At 34.4% G+C, this 27,436-nt stretch overlaps 1 protein-coding gene across 1 annotated transcript in view; it reads left to right on the forward strand.

Annotated features, from left to right (window-relative positions):
* The window catches only part of LOC147071893 (uncharacterized), a 261,050-nt gene that overhangs the window by 113,855 nt on the left and 119,759 nt on the right, over nt 1–27,436 (forward strand). Inside the window, exon 5 of the mRNA XM_085946419.1 lies at nt 17,605–18,424. Within this exon, the coding sequence (XP_085802545.1) occupies nt 17,605–18,424 (820 nt within the window). The remainder of the gene's footprint in view (nt 1–17,604; nt 18,425–27,436) is intronic.

The raw sequence follows: 27,436 nt of genomic DNA on the forward strand, positions 1-27,436 counted from the left end.
TAGGTGTATATAGTGACGAAGAGTGGAGGTAGTCCATAAATAGTGCACACTAAACATTGTAGGTACTTATTTGTTTTCATTAAATTAAAAATACAAATTGCAGAGATGGTATTTCAAATTCAATTAACCCTGCCTAAAGCAAATCATACTAGATATTGGGTAAAAAATATTCTTCTATCTATAAAATATCTAAAATTATGGTTTAATTCAAAATTAATCGTACATAATTAAAGATATTTTAAAGATACAATATTATGGTTTGGTAGGGCAGGGCTTAATCAAATTTAAAAAACTACATACCTATCTGGAATTTGTATTCTTAATTCAATGAAAACAAATAATTATGACTGACAAAGTGTTCATTATTTTTGTCGTTTTTTCATAGCTTACCTCTACTATTATGGTTTAATCTAGGTAGGGTTTAATTGAATTTTAAAAACTAATCAATACAATCTAAAAATATATATTGTTGGTTCAATGATATCAAATAAATATGACTGACAAAGTTTAGTATGGACTATTTATGTTGAATTTAGGATAGGTCGGTATTTAGGGTAGGTCAGAGCCTACCTCCACTCTTCACCACTGAGGTGTAGTATAAGTAAATTAAAAATCTATTGCTATTAATAATCTGTTATCTAAATTAAATAGTATACTTACATAATACATGACCAACGTTAAGCCTTAACATAAGTCACGTCATCGTTATCACAAAACGACGACAATAAAATATACCAGTGTCTATGCTCTAATCATAAAATTTTACATGCAGTGTAATAGTGCAAGTACTAAACTTTAGCTGATAATAGATAATTTTTATATCCATAACTAGAGATCGCCCACGATTTCATTGTAGACATCGACAACGGAGTCAGATAAATACATATTGAATAAATATGTATGCTGATTCGTATTATTAATTATTGTTCTGTCTATGGACACGTATCTCTGGCACCTCACATTGTTGAACATTATTGACAAAGAATTTGTTCGATTTCTAGCCGCGCGCTCCTTAAGACGATACTTCAGTGAAACGGCAAATAATTTTCAACTATAGGCGCGACGAAATTTTGGACTCGCTGGCATTCGGAGAGCGAACGTCGAGGTGTGAATACGTCAATTTGTTTCGTGATGGCGACGGGGGTATTAATTCTTAAATCGTGTAAAGATGACTTAAAACGTTACCCATTTACTTGAAAAAGAAAACATGTCAATGAATGTATTATTATTGTTACTAATAGAACAATAAACAGAACATTAAGCCTTAACCCTCGCCTCGTGTCATATTGTTGCAAGTTCGTTATTTTGCGAGAAGTCTCTCTTGTAATATCAAGAATTAATATGACATTCTAAAGTCTAAGCGCTTGGCCACAGTGGTCGGTCGGGCAGCGGGACGGCAGTGGCGTGTATAACTCAAACATATAACCACGTGTGATATGCCCAAAAAAAGACACTATCTACGAACATTTCACACACAGTTATACGTTTGAGTTGCGCACGCCGCTGCCTCGCCAGCGCCCAACCACTATGTTCTAGCACTAAGTAAAGACCAAGTAGGTATCAACAATGTAGCCTATAAGCTGTACGAGCAGTGTTGCCGTCCATATTATAATGTTAACGGTAAAAATGTAAAATACTATAGTTTAACGTTAATTATACCAAACTACGATAATATTTTAATATTTTAATAAGCTTTGAGAATCGATGTCTCGGCAGAATCTTAGGGGTACATTGGTACGACCGCGTTACAAACACCCGAGTTCGTGAGCAGACACAACAGCCTTCGGTGATTTAAGTTATCACGAAGAGACGAATTACGTGGCTGGGACATGTATTCCGGATGCCGCCAAAGAGTGCGGCACTTCGTACCCTTGTGGCACAGCCTCAAGGGTTCCGTCGCCGTGGCCGGCCCTCCCTCACCTTGCAGCGATGCTACAAAAGCGACCTACGTGCTGCAGGTCTGACATGGCGGGAGGCACAGGAGTTGGCGATGTACCGAGGGAAGTGGCGCCAACTTGTGCTTGCCCTATGCCCCAATGTTGGGACGTGACAGGGTGAAAGAAGAAGAAGAAGAAGACGATAATATTGAAGATAATAAGACCAACAATGTTCTTGTAGGTACTATAGTTTTTCAGAAATACTATACTTTTTACATCTTTATACCATAATCATCATAGAATAGATGGCAATATTGTGTACGAGTTTCATCAATACTGGTCCAGTAGTTCTTAGGTTAGAGCAGAGGGGGGCAAACTGCGGCCCGCGGGCCGCATGTGGCCCGCCTGGTATTTTTTTGCGGCCCGCCACCATTAGTTGCACTTCTGATTATGAATAACTTTTTTATCATTTTTAAAAAAATATTGACAATAGATTCAAATTTGAAGAATTTGTTGTTTCGTAAATGTATTATCTCAGTACGTCTTCTTCGCGTCTCATCTCACACTATGTAACCACTATTTTCTAAGTTCAACATCGATTTCAATAGATATTGATAGTGTGCCGACAGAGCTACAACTTGGGAATATGGATCTGTAGTATGACACTGATTTAAGAGAATTGCATCGTCGTGAAGAAATCTCCAAATTTTACAATGCCCTTAATTCAGACAAATTCGACCAACTTAAAGATTATGCAAGAAAAATGTTCGTTATTTTTGGATCAACCTATATATGTGAACAAACATTTTCGATCATGAACCTCAATAAAAATTCTTTACGTTCAAATATCCCCGATGCCCATTCACAAGCAGTTTTGAGAATATCAACTACAAAGTTAACACCTGAATTTAAAAAAATGTTCAAAAACAGTTTCATTCTTCTCATTATTTTTCGTGATAATAAATAGTGTACCTATATCCAAAAATGGTATTTTACTTGCGGCCCGCCGCTCATTTTCAATTCTTGAATTTGGCCCTCCATCCAAAAAGTTTGCCCCCCCCTGGGTTAGAGTATACGTTTCATATCATGTCGTGAGCGCTTTGAATTTGTAATTTGTTATGTTTATATGTATTGATTTGATTTGATTTGAATTTGATAACTTTGCACTCCGGCTCTAGGATGAATAATTACAGGATAAAAATAACTTGTATATACAACGTTTTTAAATTTTCTGTTGAATTATTATGTTCAATATGCTCAAACTTGTACTTGGTATTAAAGTAAATAAAAAACAAACAAATATAGAATACTGAAATGTCATTTTGACATTTCATTTTGATTTCCATAGTAACGTACGTATATATTAATAATTTAGTTACTAGGACCACCCCCTTAGCAACCAATAATAGTGTTTTACTTTTTACGGATTTTTCTAAAATAACTTTCCATACAAAACAGAATTAACTGACAATGAATTCAATTCAGCTTAAAGATGGCTAAAAGTATTGAAAGAATGCATTAGAATCGTGTTCTGATATATTCTAAAAGTTTCAAATGTCTAGCTAGTCGGAAAGTTAGTTAACAATCGATTGCAATATTTGTACTGGACAAACAACCACCGGACAAACAAGAATACCAGTTAATAAAAACGTTGTAAAATGATGTATTACCTGTATTCAAAACATTTTGTTTCGATATTATTATCTATTTATTTATTACTACATATTAATACAAGTCAATATCATTTGATCTAATTTTATGCGAGATAATCAGGCAAAGAAGCTTATCAGTGTAGTAAAAAGAGCAAAAAAAGTCCAAAGTTATAAATCGTATAGTCTACAACCGAACAAACAGACAGACCCAACGCTTCGTTTTTATTATTACATAATAATATTATTATAACCATATTGCAAATAGTAGACACTCCTGACACTCAAAAACATCTCTGTGTAAAACAACGTGGCTACATATTGTAAATGTTAATAATGATATTGAAAGAGGGAACTTAAATAAACTGTGAATTAATAATACTAAAATCTGATAATTTTCGTATGCATTTTTGTAAGCACGGGTAAGTAAATAAATAAATAACTAGGAGCTTATTTTCGTGGTGTATTCGCCCGATTTATTTCTGTAGAGGTATGCGTCCAAACGGCACCCGTAAAACAAACATTAATTTTCATTTTAATTTATTGGAACATTTACTTCGAAGACGAACGTGAAATGCACTAAAAATAGACGTCGAATATGATGATGCATCAGCTACGCTGTGGAGATAGCTGAACGCCTTCCGGTTACTTCTCACTGCTTGCATGTGGCTTATTATCTGTTTTACTTACATACCTATGTCATATACATAGGTTATATCGGTATGTGCGTACTTTCCAAGGAGTTTATTTTGATGTTGTCATTTTTTAATAATATATAGGTAGGTTTTGCACTCTGATCTTTTCTCTTTTTCCAATACGTATTAGGTATCCCGAATTAGAATCTGATACAACATTAACTAAAGTAGCATATTTGAAAGAATTTTTAAAATTACTATAATTAATTGTCGGTCCAATGCATGGCCCCCACATCCTGAAGCGAAGCCCCACTCCCCAGGCCAATATGTTTGAGGGCAGTGTGATGTTCTACAGTAATGTTCCCTAAATGGTATTTCGCGGAACCCATCATATGATCACGGACCCCATTGTGGTAGCCAAGTAACATGCGACCCTTCGCCATATATCTAATAGTCGGAGCACACACTAAACATAATTTAAATCAAATTCTACAGATGAATTATTCTTTAATTGTTAAAAATAATTATACCACATCGAATTGCATCACACCGCCACATATTTTAAAATGTTAATATTTTCTTATATAAATAGCGCCTTTCAGTGACGTCCCTAGACAAAATGCCGCCCCTAGGTAGCGCCAAAATGCCGCCTCATTTTTTATATGTACAGTATTTTTATTATCCTTTCATGAGTAAAATGTCTAATGGTACGTTTACATCTGACACTTATACCGTTATACTTATTTTATGTGTCGGACATAAAACTTCATTTACTGTTTACACCTGCATGGATCTGACATAAAATTCTGGTATACTTCTCGTTGAAATAAAGTCTCGACACTTTATTCAATGGCAACATTGGAATAAATATATGCGGTGTTTACATATGATATTGTAATTTATTCGGACACTTATTTTGTATACTTCTCAAAAACGTTATGTCAGTTGTCAATATGGGAATGTTAAAAAAGAAAGCAGCGAGTGTTATTATTTTAAGTCTTTTGGCAACAAAAAGGAGGAAAAAATGGTCTAGATGGGTGCGGGAATGGATTCAGCGACGAAAAGAACTAGGTGCCTTCCGTTTAATGTCAGAGTTTAAAATCGAAGATCCAACTCAATTTGTGAACTTTAGTTTGCAAGATTGGACCTTTTGCCAAAAAACAAGACACACAATTCAGAAATGCGTAGAAGAACGATTAACAGTAACATTGCGATATCTAGCACTTGATCGTCATTGCATATTCAATATAATATTATCGTACCTAATACGAGTAGAGGTGTGGGCCAAAATGAATTAGGTAATACCATTTGAAGCGCATTTTTTCTTCACAGAGTGCATCAGAATTAATCGTATGTGCCGAGAACAAGCGATATTTTATTTTCGAACAAAATCCATAGAACACGGCACATCCGATTTATTTCTCATTGTCTATGATTTTTGACAGATCGCTACAGTACATTTATTAACGTAAACGTTGGGCATACATTCATGGTGTACCTATGATTATTGATTGTCCGATGTTTTAGAAATATACATATGCAATTCACTAGGTACCTGTCAAACTACGAATATTGTGTCAGGTACTTGACATAAAAGTAGACGGTGGTCCAACTTCGGTGATATATCGCTCCAAGTTCGAACTTGTCGAAAACGCGGTGTTTACATTTGCGTATATAAGTAGATTGAATAAGTGGTAGGTGAGAGTCGACACACGCAAAATAAGTGGCAGATACAAATATACTTACTGTTTACACTTAAGTGAATATGGTGTCATACATAAATATGACGATATTAGTGTCAAATGTAAACGTACCATTAGAAATGTGTTGTATGGATACCTACATTACTAACAAAATATATACCACTAAATCTAATTTAAATGTCATCTCTGCTTCAATAGACAATATTGCGAGTTTACGGTTTCCAATACATTTAAAAATACACCTGACAATTTCCAAAACATGAGTGACTGGCAAAAATATTTAGATAAATTTTAAATTAGGTATGTACTTACCTACCTATAATTCGCAAATCTGCATGTATAATTGCTGGTCATCAAGGACGTGACGTCCAAGTACAACGGAAGTAAGCTAGACATCATGAACCCGACAAAAAATACAGTCCTGTTAAGCCTTGCATGTTAATTAATACATTTTGTTTCCAACCAGTGTGCTAATTTATTTAATGGAACGATATTTCCGTTATTACTAAGTTTAGGTAGCTATTTCTAAATATACCTAATGATTCTTCTCGATTTGCCGCCCTTCAAGTAACTGCCGCCCCCAAGCGACGCTCAATCTGCCTACCCCCACGGGACGTCACTGGCGCCTTTTACTATTGCAAATTTGTGGTGAGTTTTTATCTCACCTAACCAGTCGACCGGTCATGTCGGGCCCCCAGGCTAGAGCCCTGTCAGCCACCCCCTCCCTTTTGGGGCCCATGGTCCAATGACTATGCTAGGGCTAATGCTAGGGACCAAGAAGAGGATAATGTGATAAGGAAAGCCTTCATCCAGCAGTGGATCAACTCCGACTAATGGTGATGATCATGAGACCCACATCGTGAAGCGGGCCCCCAGGCTAGGATCTTTGGCGCCCCCCCTACCTATCGCTAAGGATAAAGGTAGTTTAACGCTCTACAGTAGCGTTTTCCAAATGGTGTACGCGGTAAAATTAATGTGTATGTTTAGTGTTTTATTGTTCCTACCTACTTATAAGTATTTTAATACATCCATTTGAATTATGAAAATGTATATGTGTTAAAAATTGTATCGTACAACCACATAACTTTAAATAATAATGTTATTGAAGAAAAATAGCGCCGCAGGCGACTTTTTTTACTAATAAAGCAAATTTGTAATGTGTGTTTATCTCACTAACCAGTTCGACTCGCCTCGCCGGGCCCCCAGGCTACAGCCCTGTCAGCCCACCCCTTGTGAGGGCCATGGTGATGATATTTTTTTTTGTTATAACCATGGTATCAGGTATCCCGTGCTTGGAAGATAGTATATGTTTTCGCTGAGACAGCTTACAAACGGGATCAATCACACTAACTAATTACCGACACTTTAGTCAAAAATACCGTACTGTATTATTACGTTAATCTGTTATATAAATGTACGGCATCGGTGTGTATAAAACTCCTTATCACGTTTACTAACCACGTGCGCACGGTTTTCCCGTGTAAATCTTATTGAATGTGTAGTGGATATCAAGGTACTAATGAACGATATTTCACTCGAAATTTTACGATACATAATTCAATTTCAACTTTATACATTTGATAATAAAAATCACGATCTTCGACAGTCTACACAGACTCAAAATAAACAATATTAGTCGTTCGAACGAATGGTTTTCCTTTCAGCGTGTTTCAATTTTTGGCATTTTCCATTTTGATTGACGTTTGTAAATAAATAAAAAAAAATCGAGCGAAAAGAAGTTGCTGAAAGAAATGTTATTATTTCAATTTAACCGACACTCTTAAAATATATCTAATGTAATTTCTCCGTGCATGCTTATTGTTATTTTCATATTCTACTTTTAACGGATTTTCTATTTTATTTGACTGTAAGATACGGAAGCTTTAATTGAGATTGCTTTCATGAAACTGGTTTGTGAAGGGTCGGGTTTACACTTGAAAGGACCCTGTGCTAGTTAATATACATTAGCTAATATAACTTTTTATAATAAGAGTTTTCTTCTTCTTCTTTGCCCATATCCGCCCCTTAGCTGGAGCATATGGACACCACGCGGCGCCTCCAAGAATCCCTGTCGCTCGCCAGTCTTCTTGCTTCGTTCCAGGTCAAACCAGCATCCCGTAGCTCCGCCGTATACACTCTGTAGATTGTATTTAGCGGCCTTCCAGGACGCCGGAATCCGGTCGGCTTGAATAACAGGCAAGCCAGGTTAAAGTTCTCTTCTGGCATCCGCAGCACGTGGCCGAGCCAGGTCCAACGTCGCCTCTTCACTTTCAGTGTGATGAGAGGCTGCTTGGTACGTTCTCTTATCTCCTCGTTGCTCCTAAAGTCATACCCCACCGCACACCCAGTATTCGTCGCAAACATCTGTTTTCGAAGCTCAGTATACGGTTGCTCTGAGCCTTCGTAAGGTGCCATGATTCGCTACCGTAAAGCAGCACCGTCAGAATGCAAGCGTCGAATAGGCGGCATTTGGTTTTGACCGAGTACAATCGTGAGTCCCAGACATTTCGCATCGAGTTGAATGTTGCTCCAGGCGGTCAACGGCTGGTCGGCCCCAAGTGGACACATTGACGCCAGTAGATGTGTTCATAGCAAAAGTTGGGAAATGCCAAACTGCCAGTAAGGCCCATCTGCTGGCCTCCCCGTGGCGACCTCCGGGCAATGCAGCGTACGCTGTAGCTAACAGCAGGGGGCGAAGGGCGAGTGACCGGCGCCATAAAACTGGCCTTCTGGCTAAGGGAAGGAAATCCCCGACAGAAAAACCTGGTCGAGCCGACCTTCAGGGCCCTCGTGGCTCAGGCCTCGCGAGCTCTGGGCTAATCACCTTGCCTCCTTAACCGAAACAGATTAACAAAACACCTACACAGCAGCCTCGGACGGCTGAAGAGTTTTCATGCTTATCATATTTACATTCTCTGTTGATATTACAGCATATGTACCTTTTCAATAATTGATTTTGGCCAATAGTGTTAATTGTTGCGTAAACATTTTTTAATTCGTGACGATGTGAATAATGACAATTTTGCATTAATTATATAGATGCACTTAATTCTGAAAACAAATTTGGACATTTGAAAAATGAACATTTGGAAACCATTAAGTGTCTGCCAATTTTCCCTGGTTGCGCAGTATCTTCATAGTTTATTATAAAATAAATTCTACAATTTTATTTTTATTGATGTGTCCGGAATCATATCACTTCTCATGAAAATATTGCAGTGGAGATCGTATTTTCGTTCGCCTTCAGCAAGTCTTCTTCATTCATATGACTCCGATACTAGGACAGATCTGTATAAATATGGCTGATGTCACTGACCTCACCCCACAAAATACTCAGATAAAACGTCTTCACTGGTTAAGATTAATATAACACCTTTTCAGGTTTGACTTGCAAAACAATGTCCAATGTTTTATTTACGACCATGTCCGATCCTAATAAGATCATATGGGCCTACACGGAGTGGAGGTTTGTATTAACAGATGTTGTTTTTACGAGAAATGGATGTCAGCCACTTGCTCAACTTATTAGGTCCATACTCTGACTCATACACAAATTGAAAAACGATATATTTTGTAGTTGCCAGACCCAGGATTCAAACCTGGGACACGCGTCGCTATGTTAATTTGACTATTAATTTTCTAATAATAATTATTTAAATGAAACATTTTATCACAAATTTCATAAAAAAATACAGAATATATACTTCATATTCTATAATTTACTGTAAGACTTACCTAAAAATAATTATCTAGATTCTAGAATCTAATAATTGTCTCCCATCACATTTTATATTGAACACACATCATTTGAAAACATCTCATGCATATACGTATATATACGTATACGTATGTATACGTAATAAATACGACATTCGACGGGACTTGAACCTATAACCGCTGGATTCGCGCCAGTCTGATTTTCCAATTAAGCTAAGGGCATCCTACTTAATTACGAATATTTAACTGATAGTTCTTACATGAAGTGTGTATCAATTTGCGTTAATAATGTTGGCTATCAGTTTATGTATGATCAATAATATATCGAATGTTACATTTTCAAATCATGTGAATTATTCTTTGAATAAAAGTGATTTATTAACTAATTTTTAATAAACTATTTCTTTTATTCAACCAATAAGACACAAGATTTGAGAATGTCACATTCTATAAATACTGATATATCTATATTCTATATATCCCGTCGGGTGTCGTATTTTTTCTTCTTCTACAAAATGATTTTTTCTAGTGTGTATATGCATGAGATGTTTTCAAGTTATGTATATTAAACTTATTTTAATTTTAATCTCCACTGTAAAGACTGATTAGTTGACCATATTTTTTTTAAATTTGTGAAAAAAGTGTATCATTATTAATGTAACCGTACGCACCCAATGGTTTACCTTATGTTAAAAATAGAAATAAAATAAATAAATACTGCTTTCCAAAGATTTACATATTAAGTCTATCACTAAAGAATTACGATCTCATTCTCGATGTTGCCAGATTGCAATAGACAATAGTTATACAGAAATATTTCATAGATCTATGTATAGCTCGGAGATGCACGCGTAGTTCATTGCCATAGCAAGCAAATTAATGAGCTGAGTTACGCAACAATCAATCTCACTGACAAAATAGTTTGATAGTAATACAAACCAGAAGTGAATTAAATAAACGTTCATTAGAGAGGCTGTAGCATTTCCATCGTTCCAGAGCTGTGGAACCGATTAAGCTCAATTTATAGCTCCGTCTAATTCTTTATTGATATGTACATGTTCCGTAGTAAAAGCTCTCGGTTCTTCATTGATAGCTTTATTTTTATCGCACCGACAGCGGAGAAGTGGGGTCGTCTTTCGAGTACCACGCGTAAGTGTTGCTCAAATATTAAAAGGCTGGCTGATGGACTAGAAATTTCACCGAAAGCTGCATGCCTCGCACTATTTGATTGGTATTTATGAAGATCCCATCTTTGAAAGAAATATATTGAGAAATGCCTTCGAAGCCGTATACCACGAAGATATTTTATTTTCTATATTAAATTTAAGAATAAGTATCCATTTCTCTGTTTATATTATCTTTATCCTTTTGCCTACTATAAAATTACAATTAAAATTTAAACCCTTCACGTTGCCGTATGGCATAAGGCATAAAGCCCACCAAAAAAGCGCTCGACGCGCTCACTACTGAGTAGGCCCCCTCCCACCCGCGCATTACCCTTCACCTATGTAATAAGGGGCTCAAGCAGCACAAAATAATTATTATTATCAGCGTCTCTCATAACAGTCATAACAAAGCAATAAAAATATTATTAAATTTCTCGGGGCTTGTAATTAAAATCGGACACGCAATAACTAAACAAAGAGTTCGCTGTTCTTAAATAATGGATTCTCGCCCGTCGCATCGACGACGCTTCGAAGAGCATGATTTTGCTCGCCGTTTTCAATGAATGGGATTGGAGGAACGGTCAGGGGGGGGGGGGTTACGAACGCTGGGTTCGTGGTTGGTTGTCGGCGGACAGCATCAATAATGTCTCCCTAGAGTCTAGAGACTAGACTCTAGCTAGACGGTGGTTGGAATGTATTGAAAGATACAAAGCGTCTCAAGGTTTCCGGAAGTTAATGCAGTGGACGGCGCTTGCGGCAGACAGAGGGCACTATAGACGTACTGGCGCCTACACATAAAAACCATATTTTCTACCACCAGAAATGCCATCTTTTAGCTGTCTTCGCTGATCTAAGCAAGAATTGAGTGCTAAACTCAAACTGGTCCATGAAAATCTTGAGCCGGGAGATTTATTTGTTTGCCAGTGACTTGTTTACTGTACATCTTTCGAGATGTCGCATAATGTGACTAAAGTATGATCAATTTCAAATTTGTATTTATTCTTCGGGTTTTATCATCGTTCGCCACATTGAAATTCGTAACTCTGTTCTTCCAGCTGAGACGAAATATGGGACATTTTTTAAAAGTTTCAAGCTTTCTTGGCGTTGTTCCTCCATCTCCACATCGAATAGAATAGGGTAACGCGAAACAAGTCTTTCGAGGTTATAACAATATCAATATGTATGTATGTCGTTATATTGATTAGTGCATTATACATATATGCACTTATTAATTTGATATTACTGTTTTGCAATAGTTTAATTTGGAAACACTGCTGAATCTAACAATACTCCGAAGTCTACAAGTGGGCGTTGTACCAATTTTGTTTGGACGCGAGTCAAGTAATGAAATAAACATGGCAATGTGTACATACGACTCGTACGGTAACGTACATTCTCAATTTTGTTGGTACATCTTACTCATCTCACCTTGCAATTTAACATTTTCGGACAGCCTACAGGTACCTAGTCAAGCAAAGTCAACAAGATGCGATCATAGATTTAAAAAATATATAAAACGTTTTTAGCGTGTTTAAATTAGGAACTATAGTAAATAATAATATTTTATATTATCTGCGTTAGTAACATTGAATAATTTGTTTGTAGAGATAACAAATATTGATGTGAACATTCTGCTTTGGTTACTTATTTAAACACCTACTATCATTTCCTTTTTTGTTTTTATCTAAATAATATACGTTTGAGGCAAGGTATTTTTATTTCAGAGCAGCTCTGCCATATACATTTTATAACAAGAAACTATGCTACAAAAAATAATATGAATATGTGGAGCGAAATCATTTGCCGCTAGTTCGATAAGAATTATTATTGCATATATTTCAGCTTAATTTTCATATAATAACAGCTCCACCAGCATCCTCCCCTTGTGGTGCCGTCTTCTATCGAAGGTTGGCGACCAAAATTGAAGTAGTTACACCTCCATATCCTGGAGAAGGTATATCATAGAGTGCTCGAAATGGACCGGAGCGCGGTTCTGCTTCATGAAATCCCCAAAACTATCGTACCGTCTCGTAGATAAATTAATTTTACCATCTGAGCTAGAAATGCCATATAACAAAGAATACTTATTTTTATGAAATATACCTATTAGATAACTACTTGCTTATGTTAATATTTTCGTAAAATTTTCCATTTGGAGCGCTGATATAATGCATATCCCAACATCTTGGACATGGAAGTAGGCAGTTTTTCTGCGTATGATAGTGGTTACCTATATATTATACTTATTAGTTATCTCATATCATTGGGTCGTTTTAAAATATTCTCATTGGTAATCAGTCTAGGATGTCTTCATGGTAAGTCAATTAGGGTGGGTACACGAAGGCTTTTCGATAGCATGTTTGATTTAGTCATAATTAAAGCACATTCATACTTATGTAGTCACGACCTAAACCTGAGATTCAGAATGAGAATGGTTAGATAATATGAGTGTTGTCGTGTAGGGGTAGGCAGGGCATGCGTTGCTTAGGGGCGGCAAATGAAGGAGCGAATACGATCATTAAAGGTTTTGTAAGTAGCGGCGTTTTTTCACGAGTAAGTGAGTAAGTGCATGAGACCTCCATGTATGTACCTAAAACCATCGCTGTTTGAGAGTATGTTTTGTAAAAATCCTTTCATCATGAATATTTTTTTTCAAAATTTTAGTTGCATCATAAAATTACTTACCTAATTAAATAGGTAGGTATGCATCATTTTACCTACATACAATTTGAGACTAAAAATAAAAGGTGGCGGTATTCTAAGTCTATGCTATGCTATGCTTTGTTCTCAGCCCTCAGTGGGTTTATTCTATACTTATCGACCGCTAAAGTGATACATATTATCAAACTTAGGGTAGGTTTGTATCAAAGTATTAGCACTTATTGTAACAATTACAGTAAGATGTTTGTAATTGTTGCAATAAATGCTATATTTTAACAACAGCAAGAGAGGTACTCTTAAAATATAGCATTTATTGCAACAATTACAAACATCTTATTGTAATCGTTACATTAAGTGCTAATACTTTGATACAAACCTACCCTAAGTTTGATAATATTTATCACTTTATCACTTTAGCGGTTGATAACTATAGAATAGACCCACAATCTCATTCGTAGATACTCGCAGAAAAAAACGCTCAGAAAACTTAGAGCTTTTGAAATGTGGGTGTTTCGTATCAGCTGGAAAGACAAAATCAAGAATGTTGACGATGACGAAATAAAAACATGACAGTTGGCATAAATCGGCCACATTATGCGGCATTCCGAGAAATATCAACTACAGCATCTTATTATTCAAGGGAAAATCTCCGTTAAGCGAGGCCCTGGTAGAAAAATAACGACCTGGCTGAAGAATCTCAAACATTGGTTTGACCTCAGATTTTACCCCTATTTAGAGCAGCGCCGAAGTCTGATAAGTGATAACGAATATGACACAAAAATAAGAGAAGATACTATATTGATAATTTTCTATCATACGGCTAAAAATGTTGATAGATATAAATAAGTGTATACCTACGTAATTACGTATGTTTATATGCGTATTTTTCCTGCAAATCTATTTCTCACATACCGTCATCATGACGTCCATCCTGTGGCAATTCATTCATTGTGTCGCTTTCAGGAAATTATAATTTTAGAAATTTAGTATGTGTAAGTTCGGTAGGTACCTACATACTGCTGTTCTGTATTCTTAAGACACCTAGTTCGAAATATAACATGACAATATTATAAACACTGTCTATTTTAATTTTTATTATTACGATCAAGTTAATTGTAGTTACATATTAGCTATAGGTATAATGTTATAGAACCACAAAGAAGAAGATATATTTTTTTAATAATATTTATATGTAGGCTATATAACTATAACTTACTAAAGACATCGGTAAATATTTTCGAAAATTCGAACTGTTTTAGATATCGTACTGCCTGTCAATACATATTTTATTATTCAAAGAATAATTCACAAAATTTAAGAATGTAGGTACAGAACAATGCATTCTTAAGGCGATACTTCAGTGAAACGGCAAATAATTTTCAACTATAGGCGCGACGACATTTTGGACTCGCTGGCAGTCTGAGAGCGAACGTTGAAGTGTCAATACGTCAATTTGTTTCGTGATGGCGACGGGGGTATTAATTCTTAAATCGTGTAAAGATGACTAAAAACGTTACCCATTTACTTTAAAAAGAAAACATGTCAATTAATGTATTATTATTGTTACTGATAGAACAATAAATAGAACAGATGGACGCATGGTGGATTTATATGACAAATTATATTTCGGTCGGCATGCGTCATTTGCACTCGCAAGTCGCGACCCACAATCCGCGCATCGCCTAGCCACGATCTTTTTAGACCATGCCTTAACTGAGGTATTGCCTTAAGTCTTGTGAATTATTCGTTGAATAAATAAAAAAAATATTAAACTATTAACAAGCACAAGACGTACAGTAAAAACGAAACGTTGTTTATCCAGTACAAATCTTGCAATCGATTTTTAAATAACTTCCCGACTAGCTAGACATTTGAAACTTCTAGAATATATCAGAACACGATGCCAATGCATTTTTAATGCTTTTAGCCATCTTTAAGTTGAATCGAATTCATTTTCAGTTAATTCTGTTTTGTATGAAACGTTATTTCGGAAGAAATCCGTAATCCAATCCACTATTATTGGTTACTAGGGGGGTCTGGGGTCCTAGCAACTAAATTATTAATATATACGCGTATTATTTCTATCAAGTACATTTTTTTGATCGTTTAAGCTAGTCAAGTCAAATTTATATGATTCAACAGAAAATTTTAAAACGTTTATATAAAAGTTCTTTTTATCTTGTAATTATTTTTATTTTATTCTGAAACACACAGTTTTGTAATTCTTTTGAAAATAGTTCGTTGTGTTTGCCGAAAAACGGCTGACGGAGAAAACGAGACAACGAAAAAGATATGTTTGAGAGGTTTTGGAGGGGAAAAATAGGTTTAGGTGAAAACACCTTTAAAAACGAGTCTTGTGCCGTTTCGGATGGGAATAAATATTTTGGCGAAAACATCTTAAGAAAAGCTCTCGTCCTCACTTCTGGCCGGGATTTTTAAATCTAGGGAGAAAATTATTAAATAGGTTTAAGGGTTCTGGACAGTTTTATTTTCTAATTTGTACGGAGACATTAGATCATTTTGAGTAAAAAATCTTTTGGCAAAAACAGCTAAATAAATAAGTTTTGTCCTTGGCGCTCGACGGATTTTTTCTTCTTCTATAAATTCTGCTTACAATTTTTACGATATAAGTTATGAAAAATTAGTAATAGCTCCAAAAAAAACGCTTCATTTATGGTCTTTTATTCCCACTAAAAATGTCCATATTATTATAATATTATCGCAATTACATAGGTACCTATCGAATTTTTGTAATATTACCAGAAGAATTACCTACTAGATGGAAATTTTTAGTTCCAGATTTGTGGTCAAACAGTTACTAGTAGTTGTTCAGATAAAAACCGTTTTAAAAATAATTGCTGCAAATATGTAATGAAGACAGCAATATTAATTAGTAATTGTCAATGTTAGAAAATAAATGAAATGAATAATAAAATAAAGAAACCAAAACAAACATTTGACTGGTTTATTCAAATTTTAAAACGTCAAACAGCTTTAGATTTGTTTTCATAGATGTCTATATAATAGCACTAGCAGGGAACAGCGCCTTTCGCTCCATAGCGGCAGAAAATACAGTTATGGAAATTTAGAGGTAATTTTAAATTATTTACGACAATACAATCATTAAATGAAATTTGTTACCTTTATTAAAATTCGATGAGATTATACCTATTGAATAATTTATTATATTTAAAGTCATTCCTATTGATCTATTCTGAGGCGATATTTTTAACCCACGGATATTCACACTTTCCTTAGATTTAAATATGGTAATGCAAACTTAACATGCTTTAGATGCGTAAAGTTATTTCTAACGTGTCCGCATCAATAAATTTACATAAATGACAGCAAAAGACAAAACTGGAGATGAATAATATAATTGATGGTGTTTGCGTGGTTTTAATAAACAGCTGTCTAATCTTTTAAATTATTACGAGTCGTCATTGGTAGACCATGTTATTTTCAGTATAAATAACCTAAAACTGAAAATGTAACCAAGGGTTTGACAAGTTTATTTTAAAAACAATATTTATTACGTAGGTCTATTTAATGGTTTTAACAGCTGCTGTAAATTCATGGTGGAAATGCATTGTATGGACAGGTTTCGTAATAATAAAAAGTGGAATTAGTTACAAAACGTTGCGTTTTATTCAATTATTATTACGTATGTATTACAAAGTTAATAATGTATTTATTATAATTTATAATACATAAATAAATAGGTATTGCGTACAATTTGTTAGAAATTTATATTAATCTCCTAATACGTCCGTTAGTATTGTGTAATATCAGTGTACCTAATCAACTCCTGTGGAATTTAGCTACAACGGAAATGAAAAATATATTACTTACTGATAAATAAAAGAAATCCTTTCAGAGAAAAAAATCGATTTATAGATTATACATTTACCTATGTAATGATTTTTTTTAACTTCGAAAGATAACGGCCAATCAGACACAAATTTCGATTTATGGAAAACTTTTCGTTATAATTTACAGTAGTAGTATATAAATTGATCCACATATATAAATCTTTTAACAGTTTTGTTTTAGAGAATTTTAGGGAAGGCCTTCGAGCGACTACCAATATTAAATTTGAATTTGTATTATATCATACAGTCATTAAATTTCATACCGTGATGTGTTTGTAAGTGGCGTATGTATTGCGAAATTAAAAGATTGTTTGTTTTTTGCAGGGTATCCGACGCCGATCGGACCGGCGTCTTCGCAACAGCTGCGCCGCCGCCCTCGCCACCGGTGCCTCCCCCGCTCGCCGCACCCCGCATCGCATTACCGACGTCATCCTCACCGCCCGCGTTGCAACATCATCAGCCACAACAAAAACAACAATATCCTCTGCAGCGGCCGCAAGCCGCGCCCCGTTTCAGAGGAGAGGGGGCCCATTCCACCGCGACGCCGGCGTCTCCCCCCGGCCGCAGTCATACGCCGACCGCGGGCGCAAGCGCACAAGTTCCGAACCAAAACTTTCCCATGGAGCGCCAGAAGACCCCCCCGCGCAGCCGCATTGGGGGTTTCCTTTCCCGATTCGCCAACTTCCGCTTCTCTACGCGCAGGTCCAGCGCCAAGAAAAAACAGGACAACGTAAACAAAGACTCGAATAACGACCCGACGCCGGTTAAAAATGACAAGCTCGCGCCGCAGACAACAAAGCTGTCAAACGAACCCACCCCGATCAGCAATGGAGACAAACTGAAGGTTGTGCACCAAGAAAAAATTGTGGTTCCAGACAAAGAGTGCCCGGAGTATATTTACATTCCTTTGAAAGGGAAGACGGCCGAGGGGCGTCCGCCTTTGCCGCCTGGGCGGGCGCCCCGGAGTCCTCTGAGGGTCGAAGGACTCCTCGAGACCGACTTGGACACGGAAACCACCCGGACGGTTCTGGTCAGCAGTTCCAGGGCGAGGAGTCTTCTAGCTCTGCCCCCGCCGCCGCCGGTGCCGCGGTCACACAAGTCCATGGAGTACCTGCTGGATAAGGAGAATCTCAAATGTGTCGAGGTGAGTCAACAATCTATTCTATTTTTACGCCTTCTCAGTGCAGTGTTGTGTTGTGTTGTGATAATGTGACGTTTTGTGCCGAGACCCGGCGAACATTTTGACAGTTCTTACGCAAACGTCAGTCTGACAGAAAACTGTTTTCTTTGCCATTTGTCAAAGATGAATGAATGCCGTATTTTAATCATTATTCATTACAATCATGGATGTGGATAAATACATTACAATGTAATATTATGCTTTAATTTACCTTTCAAACCATTAAACGGTTATTTTGTTCTTGAGATTGTGGGATATAAAGTACTATGTAATATTGTCAAATTAGGTAAAGATTGCAGTGATCTCCATTTTACAATTTGCTCGGGTGCCACGGTTAATTTGACAAATTAAATATATTCGCCATGGACCGGCGTAATGTCTGTTACGTTATGATATAACAGGCTTGTTATTACCAAATTTACAATAATAAGTTGTAGTGTCCATTAAAACACCGGGGCGCACAAATGTTAAAAGTTAAACCGTTCTACGTTCAGTACCGTTAGTTTGTCAAACCATACTATTTGGTGATTGATAAAACTTCGTCTCGTCAAACTGACTGATTCGCCGTGGCCCAATCGAATATTTTGATGTACTTACAACTATTATATAAATAGTTTATTTAACGGTTATATCTAAACACTTGCTAAAATTTGCATTTAATTAAATACAATTGGGTACCTATTTGGATAGAAGATTCAGGAACCTGTCCACTCAAATAAATTCGAAATTAACCAATATAGGTAGTTTTTTTTGTTATAATAAAAATAATAATAAATGTAGTTACAGTAGGTACATATAAGTACTATGTTGCTGATTCACTTGTTTATTTATACGTGGTGATATAACTACAGGTTTCATGGAGGCTCAAAGATTCTAAAAAGTTGAATTACCTACCTAGTAATTACAGTTAAAACGTTAAAATATTTTTATGAATTGTCCTGTCAAAGTCTAAAAATCATAATAATATGTGATGGAAGGCATAACAATGCACAAATGAATATATTGTTTATTACCAATATACCTATTTTACCTATTATGTATCGAGCACTTACCTTACATAAATAAAGGTGGTTTTAGGGTTCCCTAATATAGGGATTACCTTTTTGACAATTGTATTCCCTTATAAATGAGTCATATTCTTTCTACCTGCACTTGAATAATATAAAATATAAATAGGCAATCGTCTTTGACTGTATTGAGTTTCTAACAATGCCAACGTTGCTAATAATAATGAGGATTTGCATAAATGAAAATTAGTATCTAGCTTAGACAGAATAATATGACATTTCTATGAAAGGTGTACGATTGCCAATGTGTACTCGTCTATCTTACCTGCATTGCGCGAAGTAGCGAACGCCAACATTTTCACTTGTTTAGATTTTACGAACCCAATAAGTTGTACTTATCCTAAAACAATATTACTTATATTAGTTACCCATAAGGTTTCTCTAAATTATTTTTACTAATTTTTATTAATATAAATTACTTTTTTTGGCTAAATATCGATGTGATAAATTTAACATTTATAGGTATTAGATCTGTTACTACTGCCCGACAAAACGCTGAATGTGTAAAAAATATATAGGTAACTACCTTTTTACTATTTTTCTGGAAAAAAGACGAATGTGCCGCATTTGAGTTTGACAACTGTGATGAATAGCGAATACTTTGATTTAACGTTTGTTAATCAATTGATTGTTTTATTGGTGGATTAAGCGTTGGACTATAACGTCGTGGGTCCCAGGTTCGAATCTTGGGTCTGGCAAGTACACATATTGTTTTTCAATTTGTGTCTGCCAGGGTATGGACCTAATAGGTTGAGCAAGTGGCTGACATCCATTTCTCGTAAAAAACAAAATCTGTTAATACAAACCTCTACTCTGGGGAGGCCCATATGATCCTATTAGGATCGGACATGGTCGAAAGAAGAAGAATTTTTAGTCTGTGTTCTATACTTAGTTTCGATGAATAAATAAGGGGATTGGCATTCCTACACCGATACTATTAAGTCATAATTTCAGAGTACTTAATGCACAGATGTAGAAACCGTCTTTAATGATACCTACCCAACAATTAATATTTTTATTTAACTTTGTAGTTTTTCTCGGACTAAGAATAGTAATTAATATTCAGTCTACGGCAGTGGTTATTAACCGGTGCACCGCTAGCTTGTTGCAATTGCACCGCGAAAAAAATGATAAAAGCAGAAAAATCAGTGAAATAGTGAAAACCGAAAAAGTCCTTCGCGAAATTATGCACTGAAAATCTTGTTACAGTTTTCAACATCATATTTGTGTGAGCTCGGTTTCTCAACAATAACTAATATAAAAACTAAAAAACGAGAAAAACTCACGAATACTAAGAATTTATTGAGCATAGCTATATGAGATATTCCACCAAATATTTCTGAAATCCGCAATAACATTAATTGATTTTCACATCAAATAAATTTCATTTTGAAGGTTAATTTTAGTTACAGTTTTTTTCCATATATGTATATAGGTACTTATATATCGTTTCTTTAATATTTTTTTTCTTTGACTATTATGCAAGTAATCTGTTTAATTTGTAATAAAAGTTATGTCCGCATATTTTTCTTAGTTTTCTGACCGTTTGATTTTGGTGCACCGCAATTTTTTCTTATGATCAAAAGTGCACCATGACTTCGAAAAAGTTAGGAACCACTGGTCTACGGTATAACTAATAAAGACATTTAATAAATGTTTAATATGGCATTATCATTATTTTAAAAACATGTTCAGGATGATCACAAATTGTTTTTGCCATCCTTCAGAGGTGAGGCAATGGCACATTCGTCCTTTTGCCAAAATCTACACAGTCATCTGAGCTCAGAACTGATTACAAGATTAGAAAGAAGAACAGAAGTGATGAGAACTGAAGTAATTTTGCATTAATTTAATAGTATAATAAAATGATCGCCGAAAATCCACTAATAAATACTTTATAGATATTATAATTATAAAATCAATTACTTTCGGTTGTCTATTTGAATTATTGATGTTTGTTACTTTCTAATTTTTATCAGGAACATCAACAACGACGCTTGCATTGGGATTTGGGGTCAATTTGATTTGATAGCACTGATAACCTAGTCATGAGTTTCATTTCCGATGTAATATTTGTTATTCTTATTATAAATTAGATACAACAGTGTTCGTTGTGTCTTGTGTCTAAACCCAGTGCACAAGCATCATTCCAATATATTATTAAAAGCGCGTATCTCCGTCCCAATAATTTATTGTGCCAACTACTGATACGGGTTTCCAGTAAAATGCCGCCCACTTTCATTTTTAGTCTCAAATTGTAAGAAAATTTGTTAGGTTACCTATCTACCCATTTTATTGCATAAATCAACAAAACATGACCTGAGTACCTACATAATATTTATATACCTACATAGTTTAAATAATTACAAGATAAACAGAACTTTTTATATACCACGTTTTTAAATTTTCTGTTGAATCATATAAACTTGACAATTCTATGTTTTAATAAAATCTTTTTATTGTACTTGATAGAAATATTGAAAAAAATATAGAATACTGAAATGTCATTTTGACATTTCATATTGATTTCCATAGTAACGCACGTATATATTAATAATATAGTTGCTAGGACCCCCTTAGCAACCAACAATAATAACTTTCCATACAAAACAGAATTAACTGAAAATGAATTCAATTCGGCTTAAAAATGGCTACACGTATTAAAAGAATGCATTGTCGTCGTGTTCTGATATATTGTAAAACTTTCAAATGTCTAGCTTGTCGGGATGTTAGTTAAAAATCTTCAATCGTCCAATACAAATCTTGGACAAACAAGAAAAAAAATGTACTGGACACACAAGAAAAAGTTTGTAGGTACTGGACAAACAAGAATACGAGCTAATAAAAACGTGGTAAAAAATCAACACAATTAGGTTATGTAGGTATAGTAATTTTTCCATAATTATAATAATACCAAGACTGGCTTTACTTTGACTTTTGGCATTATTGATTGGAGCAAATCAAGCAAATTAATTATAAATATTTGGTTGTGATTAAATTTTGTTTTAACTTAAAATTATAATTATAATTAAATAAAAAAATAATTTGTTGGACATTCTTAGATGTAACAAATCTCAATGGTTGCCGATTTCATTGATTTTCTTTGAACTTTCTTAAAACAAACCGTGAAAGATTTTTGCCATCTACTAATTTCGTCTGATACGCTTCAATAATTTAAAAGAGTATAATATGCACCTACGCAAATTTTTGAAAAATACGTAGGTACCTAGTTTAAATTTAATAATGTGAATTTTAAAATATATTTATTCAGTAAGCAGGTATAAAATAAGTGTTCGATTTTTAGCGATTCACTGTAGCATTTATTTACCGTCATTTTATAGGGATTAGAGTCCTTTCATTTAATGAAGTTAGTGTGAATTGTATTTGGCATTGTTTCAATGGAGTTCGTCATTTATACGCAAAACCGTTCTCATTCAAAATTGCATAGCTGTACACCTAATAAAGTTGTATGGATACATTTTAATGTGAGTGCCAAACGGATATAGTTAACGGAAATGCGAAATTGACTGACATTACAACGTGTGATTCGAATCCAGTTATGTGCCCACACGACATTATGCAATAATAATGGTTTTTCAGGCTCAAAGAATACCTACTGTAAAACAGAAACAAAATGTTGAGTAGGTAACACATGATGGAATGGATTATGCACTTACACATACAGTGATAATATATAATATTTTATTATGAAATGTCTATAGACCACTGGTTTCCAACTTTTTTCGTATCGCGACCCCTTTTTATTGTTGACATAACCTGAGATCCCCCGCCACATTAGCATAAAAAGGTATTATTTAAAGGTATGTTGATTAGCAATCATCACATTTAATTTCTTGTTACTTTTTATGTGGCTTATTAACGGTTTATAAACAAAAGTTTTTGTTAATTCTATATTATTGAGACATTTAAATTGACAGCTGCCAGAAATTTGTTCAGAATACAAGAACTCGTATGGTTTTAAATTATTTATCAACGCTATGACGGTATACAAATTTGGTCTCTGGTAAAATATCTAAACACACCCTGGTGAAGGCTTACGCTAATTTCTTTTATACCCCCATTATTTAATGTTTAGCTGCCTACGTATTTTCCGTGAACATACCTGTTCAGTTTGATGATCCTGTGCATTGAAGGGTGGATATAACTTGATAGGATCACAAAAGAAACCAATGAACAAGAAAGGTGCGATTATAGTAGATGGGTTTAGAACCCGTGCTATGGGTGGATTAATTCACTAAGAATTTAACCATGTCGTTTAGTAGGTATTGAAACCAGACAGAGGTTATGTTATCATTAATCAATCACTAATCAGTAGTATCAATATCATGTAACTAAAATCTAATAAACAACATTCGCGCCACACTGACATATTCACTGGATCAATAATTGATAAGCCCTGTCAGAATAATTATGTGTAAATAAGGATTTGTGGTATTAGCAGTAGGTTAATAATATTATTATGCCTTATATTTATTGATTTTCAGTTGCATGGTGCTATTAAACCGTGGCTTAGTTAGCATTATACCATATGTGTTGTTTTGTATGGATGATGTATTAGAATTTAGATCAGTGATTCCCAACTTTTTGGTTTGGTGAACCCTTGGGATATTTTCAAGAATCTTGAGAAACCCCTACCTGACTGACAAATATTATGGTACCTACATATAAAAATATTTCAAAATATTCGTATAAAATAGTAGGCAGTAATAAAGTGAGCTAAAATTTCGCTCAGCAGCCCTTTAAGTAGACAAAAACGCCATCTCTTTTATATATTTTTTAGTTTCAAAATTGTTTTAGGCCGCAGGTGAAAATTTTATGGACTAGGTAGTTGTTTTATCGTGTCCAAAGCTATTTCATACAACAATAGATAATTGTTCCATTGCTGTAACGTTATCATGCAAATTTTAAACACTTTGCTGGAAACAAGATGAATAGTGACAACTGAGGATACTGACAGTTGGATCCCTTGATTTTTACTTTAAACTAAAAAATACTTCATTTACGATATTGCCTGCCAATTTTTCAAGCTGTTGCTTTTGCGGATTCTTGCGGAGCAGCTGACACAGCTCGCAGAACCAGGTTGGGAATCACTGATAGATTATGATTATAACCTGTAGCCAGCATGTACTCACTATAGAATATAATTAAATGTAAAAAATATGTGATAAAGAATCGACTTGACTCGTGTCTGTGAATAATTATTTATCCATCTCAAGAGATTCAGCATTTACTTAGATAATTAATTATGAAATTACTTCATCACAACACGTGTTTCATTCAATGTGATCGAAACACGTGTCATATTGTGTTTTTTATGATACATACATGGTGAGGTGAATATCTATGGTGTGATGAAATGACTAAAAAATCATTAACAAAAATTAAACATTTGTTCCACTTCGACAAGATCACAATTATTGTAATGATTGTTTTAGAATTACATAAGTATCCATTTTTTCCAAACTCACCAGAGTGCTTTATTGATTACCTATAGATAATCCAATACATACATCTATAATCATGAAAGCACTATACGTAGATCTAGTTTCTAGATAAAAATGTAGTTATATTTTTGCGTCAATCCCTGTAAATCCATGGAATTTGTAAAAAAATAGGTTCCCAACTAACTATACTAATTATGGAAATTAGGCAGTTTAAGTTTGTATGCACTTACTAGTTTTCAGTAATGTATTTTTATTTGTATGCTTGTTCCATGAATCCATTCGTATAGCATAGCGGAGTTGAAAAGAGGTTGACAAAATAATTGTTTTATGGCCTCAGTTTTAGTATGAATAAAATTTATATCGTGCTGAAAATTATTTACCATTATTTACCCGAATTCATTGTTTTTGAGCTTCGTGTAGGTAAATGGCGTGTCCATCTGACCGTCGATTTATTCAGTGCGACACGTCATGCAAATTTTCGATCTGAATACCAAATTTTCGGTTCATGACATCGCAGTGTTTCGCCATATTTTATACTCAGTATGAATTTTTATTCCGTGTAAACGGATAAGTCACCTTAAATCAGTCTCAAATCATCAAAATAGTTGATGGTTCCTAGATAATCTTTCATTAATATATCCCCATTCTTCATCCGTATATTTTCTTACCTTATTTTTTAGTAGTTTTTCGTGAACATGAAAAAGTGTTTTTTTTTATTAACAATTTTCGGTCCTAAGATCATATGGGTCTCCACATTGTAGTGGCGAAGACTTCATTCTAGGCGATTATTTAAAGCCTAGATACCTTCTTAAGAAAAATATTTTTTAATTGCAATTTGACGTAGGTACATAATATTTAAATAATAACTTGATTATTATATTATTATATAAAAAAATAATTTCTATGGCATTCAACCACTTGTAAATATAATAATAAAATCTATCTAATGATTTTTGATGTGTATAAATGTTTAGGAAAATACGAATAAATAATTTAAACTCATCGCTCAATTTTAATTCGTCAGTGAGTTATTGAAATTTCATCGAATTAGTATGTCGTTGCAGTGATGCCAACCGTACTATAATTATAGTACAATACTATAATTTTGATTTCGCGAAAAATATAAAATACTATAATTTTACGCCAAATATACCAAAATACTATAATTTAAAAGGATTCAAGACGAAAAATGTTCCTGTACTATATATTTTTCAGAAATACTATAATTTTTACGCCTTTGTACTATAATCAGCATAGAAAAATATGGCAACACTGTGTCATTGTCATTAGTGTGTACCTATTGATCAGTAGTAATATCGTTATTATCTTGCTATTTCCCGTAAGTATACCTAACAAGTATGTTCTCTTTCTCTGATCTCCACAGCCTACCTCGTTCCAAAAGTCACCCTTCGCCACTGCTATAATATGGTAGGTACTTACCTACACCATTGTGCTTGATGTATATACCTACTTTAATTTGCTTCAAGAGTGAATAATTTACACAAATCAACAGTAAAGACCAAAGAGATTAAACTACTTAGAAATAAAAATATTAATTGTATGTAATAATATATAATAATAAAGAAATATAGAAAGGGGGTTTTCATCACAATCATCACCATCTCTTGTAGAATCATCTGCAGTTGTCAAGTTACGCAATGCTTTTAAACTAATTTGCCAATAGATTTTGGTGTGATTATTGGTACTCCGCATTGTTATTGTTTGATGAATGGTTTAGTTTAGTTGCTTGGCATAATATATAAAATAATATCTTATATTTATTTACTCTTCGGTGAAGTATGGTACATATTATTAGATCTCGTAAAATGTTTGGCCCATTTGGCAATGTTTGGATTTGTTTAAAAGTTTGTATTTCCGCATAATAAATGATATCAATGGCGTGCCCGTCGATTGCTGCCTATTTTTTCATACTTATAGGCAGGTATTTATTTTGTAATAGTTTTATTGATCTATGTAGGTGTCTGCTTAAAATGCTTCTAATGCTCATTTTATTGAGAACTATATCACTATATTAATTAAATAATTTGTTTGAATGTTAGTTAAATTCAGAATCAAAGATAAAATTTAACTAATTTATTAAAAACGTTAATCGATAAACTCTACCCTTTCACGTAATGCGTCCGATTTTAACCCGGGTATAGATTTTTTAAATCAATTTTCTAACTATCAATCACACAGTATCTATATTAGTTTACTAATACCAGTGTTTTCCTGGAGATGCCGTATCCGCGTCTTTAACAATGGTTTAAAAAAAATATTTACATCATTTTGTAATAGAATCCAAACTATTAAAAACAATAAATGACTGCTTGCCTTGCTTAAATATTAATTAACGGTTTATGCGATAATGCCTAAATGTATCATTTTGAATTTAATACCTACACTGTCTTAACACGAAAAATTTAGATTCAAAACCATGAAAG

This window comes from Rhyacophila brunnea, unplaced genomic scaffold (genome assembly GCF_057557595.1).
Source record: "Rhyacophila brunnea isolate RB1 unplaced genomic scaffold, BYU_Rbru_1.0 scaffold_2, whole genome shotgun sequence".
NCBI lineage: Eukaryota > Metazoa > Arthropoda > Insecta > Trichoptera > Rhyacophilidae > Rhyacophila > Rhyacophila brunnea.